Source organism: Monodelphis domestica, chromosome 1, assembly GCF_027887165.1.
Source record: "Monodelphis domestica isolate mMonDom1 chromosome 1, mMonDom1.pri, whole genome shotgun sequence".
In the NCBI taxonomy this organism is placed as follows: domain Eukaryota; kingdom Metazoa; phylum Chordata; class Mammalia; order Didelphimorphia; family Didelphidae; genus Monodelphis; species Monodelphis domestica.
Genome location: NC_077227.1, coordinates 348965795 through 348977967, shown reverse-complemented (window position 1 = coordinate 348977967; position 12173 = coordinate 348965795). Strand labels below are relative to the sequence as shown.

The following is a 12173-nucleotide window of genomic DNA, read 5'->3' as shown; positions in this document are numbered from 1 at the left end:
AAGCATAACTCCTTAGTGCACAATGTATAGAAAGGATTCTCAATCAAATATGGGTTAAATAATGTGCTGTGAGGTTCCTTTCTGCTCTGAAATGTCTTGATTCTAGATTCCTTTAACTCATTTGTATATCATAACATCTCTGTTGCCACAATTAAGTGTTTACAAGTCAGAAAAAAAACAATCCCTTCTTTAACTTGTAACGGATAATTTTAGCATTGTGACCTAAACTATATTAATTATTTGGTCGCCATGGCTATCCCAAATAAAAAAAAATACCCAAGTCAGCTGGAAATTTATGGTGATTTAATTAATATAGTGGAAAGAAATTAAGAAGAAGGGAGAAGGAAAGGGTGTTGATTTCTCCCGCCTGGCTTGAGTCAGGGGGAAGATTAGAGGCTCTAGGAAGATAAGGTTTTGGAGGGCAAAGGAGGAAGGAATCAACCTGAACTCCAAGAGGGCTTAGTCAATATTCCTGAACCTGAATTAGCTCAAGGGAAAACTCACCACCAAAACCCAGACAAATAGATAAAAAAACCCACACCAAGATGTCGGAACACTTAGCACGCTGCCAGTCAGAGCCGCCTTTCAGGGGAAAGAACAGAAAGAAAGGAAGTCACGTGCCCTATATATACAGTTTTACATCACTTTCCTGCATCTCATCTGTACCAATGTTGGCTTAGCTTGACTTAGGACAGCTCAGGGGTCTGTCAGCTGTTTCTGTACATGTCTGTTGAAGGCCATCTTCTTAGATACTTAATCCTTGAGTATGGGTGCAGACATTCCTGACATTGTTAAACTAAGTAGGGTGGAGCAATGTAGAATTCCCAAGACCCAATTCTGTTAGACCAAGTATCTCCATTGTCAAAAATCAGGAAATAGCTAAATCAAATCTTCTAAAGTAAGGTCTGAATAGGGTGAAGTAGTTTTAAAATTCACAAACTTTTATCAGCCTTGAGACATTTCTCCATCTAGATGGATAATATATGTATATGTGTATGTGTATAAGAGCAGCTAGGGTAGAACAGGAGATAAGAGTGCTAGACCTGGAGTCAGAAAGATGTGTGTTCAAATCCAGCCCAAGATACCTACTAGCTATGTGACCATGGATAAGCCACTTAATCCTGTTTGCCTCAGTTTCACCTGAAAAGTAAACTAGAGAAGGAAATGGCAAACCACTCAAATATCTTTACCAAGGAAACTCCAAATGGGATCACAATGAGTCAGATAGGACTTGTGAATTTTAAAACTATTCCACCCTAATCAGATTGTACTTTAGAAGATCTGAGTTAGCTATTTCCTGATCAATAACAATAGAGATACTTGGACTAACAGAATCAGGTCTTGGGAACTCTACATTTCTCCACCCTCCTTAGTTTAACAAGATTAGGAAGGTCGCACCAAACTCAAGGATTAAGTATCTGAGAAAAATGGCCTTCAACAGACACCCAGAAAAAGCGGACAGACCCCTGGGCTGTCCTAAGTCAAGCTAAGCTATGATTGGTACAGATGAGACATAGGAAAGGGACATAAAACCGTCTATATAAGGCACATCACTGGCTCTCTTCACCCTCTTTCCCTGGAGAGATGACTCTGGCTGGCAGTGTGCTAGGTGTTCCACCATCTTGGAGTGGTGGCAGTTATTTGTCTGGGTTTGGTGGTGAGTTTGCCCTCAAGCTAATTCAGGTTCGGGTATCTTGGCTGAGCCCCCTTTTGGAGTTCAGGCTGACTCTTCCTCCTTCACACTCCAAAACAGTACTTTCTAGATCTTCTAATCTTCCCGCCCAATACTAGCCAGGCTGGAGAAAACCTTACTCCTTTTCCTTCTTCCTTCTCCTTAATCTCCTCTACTATCAATTAAATCACCATAAAATTTCCAGCTGACTTGGGTATGTTCTTATTTGGGATTTTCCTTGGCGACCATTTAAATTTAGATTTAAGTCACAACACTAAAATTATCTTTACAGACTGAAATGACTGAACAATAACACCATTCATACATACAAACACATACATATACACACATATATACATATATACATATACCTATATATGTTGTATGTCAAATATTTATTGAGCACCTTCCTCAAAGATGAATGAAAAACAAAATTTAGATAAGAAATAACCTCCTCTTTAAAGGAACTTAAAGATTTATAACTCTATACTCTAGTATTTACAGGGGAAAGAATAGAAATCCAATCTCACTGGTTCAAGGATTATTAACATGCAAATAAACTTACTTTCCCAGGTTATAATGTGACATCAAACAAGCTTAGACCATCAATTTGGTCTAGCTAGCTAGACATAGTTGAAAAGCCTCTACCATTGTCTTCCAATCAGGGCTGGAACTCAAAGCCATGGCTTTCTACCCGCTCAATCTTGTCACAGCTCAGGCTGTAAAAGTTGATGTCTTAAAAAGCATCCAGGAGAATTTCTCCTACCAGGAAGAGGTCTAAGAAGAATTCATTCAATGGTGTTGATTATTTGATGTCAATAATACCTAACAAATTGCAGATAATTGGAAAGATGAAAACTTGTTCAAGCGAATGACTGATCTAGCTACTTGGACAAAGAAGGAAATAGTGAGTCTATAGAACTATTTTGGTTTTCAGTAGATATGTATCTCATTATGGCAAGTGACAAAAGATCAAATTATTGAAGTTAACTTAAAGCAAAGTGTGAAGACAACTGTGTACAAATTTAACAGCTACAAACTGGTTTGTTCAAACAAACTCTTGATGTAAAAAATGGGAAGATGATAACAACTTTGACTCTGATCTTCCATAATGCTTCTAAATGTTTCATTAGCATAAAGGAACTGCCACCATATGAAAAAGAAGCCAGAAACCACCTTTTTTAGTAACTACTTGGTCTCCACATGAAGCAGAGCAACATTGAAGCTTCTAAACACTGGTTTAGAGTATAAACTCACTTGCAAAACATTATGGTGGAGAATGATGAAAGATATGAGCACTAAGAACTCATAAAACATAAAAGGAAGAGAGAAGAAAATGAGACTGAAAAAAGCTTGGTAGAAGACCCAATTAAGCCAAATAACTCAGTTCAACCTTGGATGATGAAACAGGAAAAAGGACAACAAAGAGTTGGCAAATGGCCCAGATTCACAAGGATTTGTAAAGTCATCATCCATTTTCATCATAAATGACAGAGAAAACATTAGATTTGGACTATAACACCTCATCAATATACTATATGAGTGCTAGGTACTAAGGACACAAAGACAAGAATAAACACTTTTTTGCTCTCAATGAACTTGCATTTTATCAAGACAGCTATTTAAAATATACATATGAGGATTACATATGTATGTGTACATATATTTACATAAAGATATCCATGATGAAAATACAAAAAGAAAATGGATAGACTTTCATAAATAATATTCTATACCAGATGAGATCTGTTTAGTCATACAATTTATTGCAATAAAACCTCAAGGGAACATAACTATGCAAGGGACTGGGTGGATGGAGGGTTGGAGTTAGAATACATAGCTGCCCATCATCACTTAAGATGATTTAAGAGCATTAAGACATACCCTTAAAAGTGATATTAGAGAAGTTGTAGTGATTGACATGACCCGTTTGGCATGTGAAGTATGCAATGAAATTTGGGAAGCTGAATGTAATTGAGAAAGAAAAGGGAGTGAAAAAAAATGTATAGCTAGAAAGGGAAATAAGCTACTTAAGAGGTAAGAGATATGAGATAAATAGTCCACTGTACTAGTACTCACAAAACGTTAAAAGACAGAAAAAAGCATCTGGTACAGATCATAATGGAGTATTATAAAAAGGATGTCAACAAGAATCTCATAGGATAAGAATGCACAGATGGACTGTAATTTGCATGGTTTGACATAATAATCACATTGATGAGATAAGAGATACACTGAATTACTGATAATACCAACCTGTCTAATTCTCATCTTTCCTTTGAACAATGTCTGATAGTGCCTACTGATAAAATTCATGCTATTATTTTAATAAATATAAATTTTTATTAGCAAAAATACAGTATTAGCTATATTATTTTAGGGATAGCACATATATATGAGATCATTCAATGTGAAATAAAATGGTAAAATGGACAAGATGATCCAGTTACAGAAATTATTGTGCCCCAAAATAGTTTTTATAAGTGAATTGCCAGTGAGACTAGAATGTGAGAACAAGTGAAATTAACATAAAATGAACTATACTTTAACTACTTGGCAATGGAAAAACCATTTGACTGGGAGTCAGGGAATTTGAGTATAATTCACTAGTTATGAAACCATGGGCAAGACTTAATTTCTCTGAGACTTTTTTTTCTTATCGAAAAAAAGGAATAAATTACAAAACTTGCTTGTACTACTTGCTTCAAAATGTTATTAAGATCAAATATGATAATGAACATATTGCATTTTGTATCAGACTATGAAAGATAAGCTATTATTATTATTGTTGCTGTTAAATAACAAGATAACAAACATTTATTAAGGACTAACAATTCAATAAACTAATATTGTTATACAGAGAGGGGCAAGAGGCTACATGGGAAAAGGGAAAAAGGAACTGAAGAATCAGAATTAAATTGGAAAATAATAGAATCTCAGAGCTGGGACACATTTCAAAAGTCCAACTATGTCAATGGAAGAATTCATTTTGCAACACGTCTAGGGGAAACACTGCCTTGTCATGACAGAAGGGCTAGTGTTGCTCAATGAAACTGTAAGTTTCAGCTATGCCAAGCAGGGTTACCCAAGATAGATAGGTCATAGTGGAGAATTCTGACAAAAGGAGATCCACAGGAGAAGAAATGGCAAATCACTCTAGCATCTTTGCCAAGAAAATCCCTTGGACAGCATTAAAATGATAACAAGTAGGATATAAGAAGATATGCCCCTCAGGTTGGAAGATGTCCAACATATTACTGAGAGACAGCAGAAGACAACCCCAAATAACTCCAGAATGTATGAAATAGATAGGCCAAAGCCAAAAAGAAGCTCAGTTAGTAGATGTGTCTGATGATGAAAGGAAAGCATGATGCTATAATGATCAATATTGTATAGGAACCTGGAATGTAAGATCTATGAACCAACGTAAGCTAGATATGGTCAAACAGGGGATAAAAAGTTTAAACATCAATATCTTGGGTGTCATTAAACTTAAATGGATGGGAATGGATGGATTTCATTCTGGTTATCCTTACATATACTACTTGGGGCAAGAATCCTTCAGAAGAAATGGAATAACCCTCATAGACAATAACAGGATAAGAAAAGCGGTAATGGAGTATAATCTCAGTATCTGTTTGCGTAAGAAGCCAAAGTTGTTCAGTTCAATGAAGATCTACAACATGTTCTAGAAATTACCCTCCCTCCAATATATCACATTCATAATAGAGGACTAGAATGCTAAATTAGGAAAAAAGATAATTGGAATATCAGGCAAGTATAGCCTTGGAAGACAAAATGAAGCAGGGAAGAGACTAATAGAGTTCTGTGAAGATAATTTGCTTGTCATAGCAGACACAAATTTTCAACAACCCAAAAGGTGACTCTATACATTGACATCATTATATGGTCAACTTAAAAATTAGATTGATTATATGCTTTGCAACCAAAGGTGAAGAAGCTCTATACAGTCAATTACACTAAGATCTGGAGATGACTATGGTTCAGATCACGAGCTTTTTATTGCAAAATTTAGAGAATTAAAGAAAGTAAGGAAAACCATCAGAACATATAGGTATGACCTAAGTAACATTCCTTGGGAGTGTTAAGGAGAGGTGAAGAATAGATTCAAGGGATTAGATCTTGTAGATAGAGTGCCTGAGGAACTAGGGAGAGAAGTTCTTAATGTTATATAGGAGGCAGAAACAAAAAAATATTCCAAAGAAAAAGAAGAGCTAGAGAGCAAAATGGTTGTCTGAGGATTTACAAAGAGCTGAGAAAAGAAGGAAAGGGAAAGAGAAAGGAAAAAGAGAAAGATATATCCAAGTGAATATAGAATTCCAGAGGATATCAAGGAGAGATAAGCTTTTCTTAAATAAGCAATGCAAAGAAATAGAAGAAAACAATAGAATGGGAAAGACATCTCTTCAAGAAAGTTAAAGTGGTTTTGGTTTTAAAAAATCATTCTATTACAAATATGAATATATGTGTATATGTACATCTATAATGTACATATACATGTATAGGTATATATGTATACATGTATAACCCAGTGGAATTCCTTGTCAGCTCCAGGATGGGGGAGGGAAAGAACATGTATCATGTAACCACGTAAAAATATTCTAAATAAATAATTTAAAAAAAAAAAAGAAAGTTAAAGATATCAAGAGGACTTTTCATGCAAAAAAAAAAAGGTATGATAAAAGACAAAGATGGCAGGGACTTAGCAGAAGTAGAAAAGATTAGAAAGAGGTAAAGAGGTGTCAAGAATATTATAGATATGAAAGATCTTAACATCACTGATAACTACATGGTATGTTTACAGATCTAGAGCCATACATCATGGAGAATGAAGTCAAGTAGGCTTTAGGAAATGTTTCTAACAATGTCTGGTGGAAGTGATGGAATTCTAGTTGAGCTATTTAAAATCCGAAAAGATGATGCTATAAAAATGCTGTATTCAATATGCCAGCAAATTTGGAACAATAACCTGGAAAAGATCAATTTACAACCTAATCCTAAAGAAGGACGATACCAGAGGATGCTCAAATTACCAAACAATTGCACTTATTTCACATACCAGCAAGGTCAAACTTAAGATACTCCAGAAAAAACTTCAGCAATATATGAACTGACAATTACCAGAAGTACAGGCTGGTTTTTGAAGAGGTAGAGGAACTAAAGGCCAAATTGCCAACATTTGCTGGAGATAGAACTGATTTTCAGGCTAGCCTTTTCTCAAGGCTCATGACACCCATGTCCACCCATACAGGAAATAATTTGGTAGAACTACCGACCCTGTCACATCACCTCTTTGCATCCCAAGTACCTTACATAGGGCCTCCTAAATAGAAAGGCCTCAAAAAGCAAATGTTGAATAAGCAACTGAATTTCAATTGGGGCCAGATGCTCAAGGCAATTACCTTAGTGATACTCTGCTGAGTATTTATGTACTTACCAAGTAAGCTTATCTGTTCTTCTTCAGAGCCTGCCTTTTCTAGGTCTTTGAGGAAACGACTGTTTACCTTGATAATATCATCAATGTTTGAGAATATCACATCCAAATCTCCCTGTGGCAGCTAAAAGGTAAAGAAATCACAATAGGAGGTCAAAAGCAAAGATATGAAATCAATCAAGACCTTCTTTATTGAGATCTAGATCAAAAACCCATGCAAAGTTACCAGAAATGCTCAAAATAAAAAATACTAAAATATCATCATTAAAAATAGTCTCCACAGCTAGAAATTTCTCAAGATAAAAAACAAAATAGATAACATATCAAACCTATTAAATGTAATATAAAAAAGCAGATTACAAAACAGAGGTGCAACTGAAGAAACTCTGGAAAATAAGATAATTAAACGTCAAAATGATAGCAGAAGGAAAAGTGATAAAAGAAAATCTTTCTTAGAAAATTATTTTTTTTAAAGTTTTTAAATCAGTGTAGGTAAACAGTAACAGATATGGAAGTCAGAGTAAGGTATGAAAATTTAAGAAGTGTTAAGAATCCCAAAAACTGTGTATAAGAAGATAATCTGAGGCAGCAAGGTGACTCAATGAATAGAGTCAGGCCTGAAGATAGGAGGTCCTGGGTTCAAATATGCCCCAAGATATTTCCTAGCTATATTACCCTGGTTAAGTCACTTAACCCCAATTGCTTAGTCCTCAGTCTGCCTTGGAGCCAATATTTAGTTCAAATCTAAGATAGAAAATATATTTTTTTAAACCTATCTGATCATTTTGTTATATTAAATTGTACAAGATAGTTTGTCATAAACCCTGAAATCAAGGAATCAATTAGGCAGAAACAAGCTTTAGTGGATCTAATTCAAATTAGAAGACTTGGATTCGAATCATGAATTATTTATTGGTCATAAGTCATGACCTCAAAGAAGTCACATAAACTCTCTTGGCCTTCCTTAGTTCCCTCATCTGTAATTATGAGCTATAAGCTCTCTACCAATTAATTCTAAAACTATTGTGCTATAATTGCAAATAGATAAGAATTCACATGATATCAGAGGACTTAACTCCAAATTCAATTCATCTAGACACATTATTATTGAGTTTTAAGGTTCAAATGACAAGGAAATTATTTTATAAATAATTAAGAAACACATCATACATAAAAGACACCAATTCTAATTGTATAAGATTTTTCTACAATAAAAAAGAAGCAGAAATGTGATATGTGATTAAAAACATATAAGACTTCATTTAAAAAGCAATTTCTCAGCAAAATTAAGCACTTTTTTTAGAGAATGAAGGTGATTCCCCAAGTATTTAAAGGATATGAACAGCTGGTTTTCAAAAGAAAAAATACAAATTAACAACAATGATATGAAATAATGTTCTGAATCAATAATAATATATTAGACACTTCGTACCTATCAGATTGGCTAAGAAAAAAAATGACAACTAAACAGTAAATTTTGAAGGGCCATGGGAAGACATGCAGAGAGCTATAAATTGGTCTAACCATTCTGGAAAATAATTTGGAATTATTTTAGAAAAATCACTAGTCACTAATCACCAGTCAATAAATATTTATTAAATGCCTACTATGTGCCAGGTACTCTGCTATGAAAATGAAAGACAGTCTCTGTTTTCAAGGAGTTTACAATCTAATCAGGAAAGACAATACAAAAGAGAAACCTGAAAAGAAAACCTGGCAGGTATGGTAAAGAAACCAAAGCAGTCTAAAAGCTTAGCCAGATGGGAAATGAGATGTCAGAGGAAATTAAGCGAAGTTAATAATATGTTGCAAAGTTTCTAAATCATTGCTAGGCATACACCTCAAACAGGTAAATGCCTAGATAGAGCAAATGGTACCATATTTTCAAAAATATTTAGAGCAGCCCTTTGTGATGACAAGAAACTGGAAACAAAGTGATTCACTTTGTTTCTCACTTTGTGAGAGTGCAATAAAATATATTACATGAGTGTAATGTACCATAAGAAATGATGAGTATAAAGAATTTAGAGAAAATTATGGAGACATGTATAAACTGTTATATTAATAAATAAAGCAGAATGAAGATAATAATTTGTACCATAATCAATATAACAAAGAAAAATAATATTAAAAGACATCAAAGCTCTGATCAAAACAATGAAAAATTCTGACCAGAGAGAATTGACATATTACCTACTCCGCACAGAGAGTTGGTAAGTGATAAAATGCAAAATGTTATCAGATATGGCCAATATGTTGGTTTGGTTTAGTTATACTTTTTTTAACTAGGCAGAGCTAAGCATTTTTCAGGGGGTAGGGTTGAGAAACAAGCCAAAATTCTTTTTAAAACATCAATAAAACTTTTTTAAAAGACAAAAGGTAGTAATTTTTAAAGCCACATGAATTTGAGAAATTTATGGAGGGAAGGGCCAATCTTACAAGAGCCTTTGATTTATAGAACCAGAAAAACAGAGTCAGACTTAAGTATCAATGTTATTTATTTTGAAAGAAAAAAAGAGCAAATAAGATGACAGAGGAGTGAAGAAGTGAAGAAAGAAGACAATCTCAGGGTGAACAAGTTTGAATTATTTAATAATTATAATTGAGAAAGTTGACAGCAGTGTGTCAAAAAAAAAAAATCCTCACATCTACTCCTAACACCATGTACCAAATTAACATCCAGATGGATCATATGCAAGCATAAAGCAAAAAGATAGAAGAAAAAAGGAAAATGTGTTTATCTCAACTGTAAAAGGAGAATTAATTTCTATACTAAAGCAAATAAATTATTGGAAATTCAATTTTATAACAATGAAAGTTTTCTATTGAATATATATGTGTATGTGTCTACATATAGACACACAAGACTAAAAAAGAAAAGAAAAAACTGGAGAAATGTTTATGGCAAATATAAGAGAAAATATAAAAAAAAGATAACAGCCAATCAAGACTATGAATCATTTTCTATTTTTCTGGATTTTATGGCTTTCCTCTGAAAAGGAATTAATCATCTTTTGGCTAACCAGCTGCTATGGAACTTTTCCATACTTAGCTAGGTTGGTCCTCAGACAGAGGTGAACAATTTATCACCAAGACCATTCTCAAGATTTTTCCAGATTAGTTGAACTAGTAGAATTAAACTTCATCGTATAGTCATGAACCCATGTTATCGTGAGAGATTAGATTAGAATGTATAGAGAGAAACAAATGAGGATATCAATGAAGAATTAGTATTTTAAAAGGAAGAAAATTCAATTCAATTTAACAAGTATTTATTAAATACTTAGTCTGTGCCTGGCATACCACTAGGCGCAAGGGACATGAAGACAAAAAACAAAATAACTTCTCCCTTGAGAGAATTTCCATTATATTATGAGGGGAAGACAGCATGTATATAGGAAATAAAGACAAAATATAATTATTTACCTGGGGAAGATTTCAAATTGAATATGAAGGGCTGATTGTTGTCCATAAAAAAGGGTCATGGAGGGTATTTCAGGGTACGGGAGAGTAAGCAGGAAAAGAATAAGGTTGACATCAAGATACACATAAGTGAATGAGCAGTTTTGGTCAGGAAAGTGAGATTTGGTTTGGACAGTCTAAAGCTTATGCAATAGATTGCCACCACCTTCAAAGAAGTAATGGTAATTTAGATTTTGTTTTTAGGAAATCTGTTATTGAGCAAGCTTTACCACTTTCAGTTATAAACTATTTATTCTTTTTTTTAATTCCTCAAGAGCTTTTATTTCATTTTTTACCTCCTATTTCATATTTTCATGTCTCCTAGGTAGTCCTTGTAGAAAGCCAAGTTTTTCCTTTAAGTCTCTATATGTTATTATTATGGAATTGCTCAATTCTTCCTTAGTGGAAAGCTTTAGATTGGCAATCATTTTTTATAGTAGTTGGTGTTTTCTTTGATTTACTTATCTCTCCAGTTTTTGTTCCCGAGTTAGGGCTTTGTGAACCAGGCTCTATTCTTGTTATACTTCTGGATTATGTGGTCAGCCCTGCTTGGTCTTACCTTAGGGTTCTGAGCTGATCTCAACCTCCTTAGGTTAGCAACTCCCCTCATCTTTGAGGTTCAAAGTATTAAATATTCAGTGCACTTTTTGACATCTCAGGAAAGATTGTTAGGGATGTCTGGACTTCTGAGCTTGAGGAATCCTAGTTTGAGTACTCCTAAGGACCCCACCCTGGGGTGGCGTTTGATTGGTTTTGTCCTCTCTGTCTAGCTTTCTTGACCATCCTGGGGTTTTCTAGAGAAAGCCTTTAATTCTCAGTCCTTCCAGACACAAAGCCTTGCAAGCTATTTGTATTCCTGGCCCATGTTTGATGCTGACTTTTCTAAATGCTCCTTTCCTTTTACCTTTGGACTTCTAGTTCATTTCTTGTGAAGTTCTAGAGTGGAAAAAGGCACTTATAATTTCTCATTGGAATTCTTGAATCACCATTTGGTCTGATGTTAAATCAAGGCTTCCCTGAGATAAGTATGTGGGAGTTGGGTGGGTTGCCTTCCATTCAGACAGCCATCTTGACCAAAAGTTTTAATTAATATAATTAAAGTACCCCAGAGTTTTGAGTCTTTCAAAAGGACTTCAAAAATTATCCAATTCAGCTTTCTCAATTTGCTGATAAGGAGAAAGTCATTGAAAGAGAAATCACTTACCTATCTAGGATTATGTAATGTATTACTATTATAGGGTTACTTGAAGACAGAAGTTTGTTAATCATGTGGTGCTATAAAAATGTAAGTTGTTCTAGTTACCAATGAATTGAAAGATCATAGTTTGCCCTAGGATTTAGAGCCAGAAGGGTCCTTGGAGATCAGATAGGCCCACTCTTTCATTTTGCAGATGAAGAAACTGAGGCACAGAGAGAAAAGTGATTTTATAAGGGTTACCCAAACAATAATTAACAATATTCAAGAAGAGGTGCCTTAACTCTAAATTTAGAGCTTTTTTTTTTTTTCCAAAATTAGAAGATTGGTCTCTAAGGGTTAATGTTTGTCATTTAATGATGCTAATCCATGATTAAAAAAACACACAC

General features: G+C 34.3%; 1 protein-coding gene across 2 annotated transcripts in view; it reads right to left on the bottom strand.

The window, feature by feature from the left end:
• Positions 1 to 12173, bottom strand: part of ARHGEF37 (Rho guanine nucleotide exchange factor 37) — an 80179-nt gene that overhangs the window by 41557 nt on the left and 26449 nt on the right. For both annotated transcript variants that reach the window (XM_056811454.1, XM_007473855.3), the window contains exon 3: positions 7131 to 7251. In XM_056811454.1, coding sequence (XP_056667432.1) covers positions 7131 to 7251 — 121 coding nt within the window. The remainder of the gene's footprint in view (positions 1 to 7130; positions 7252 to 12173) is intronic.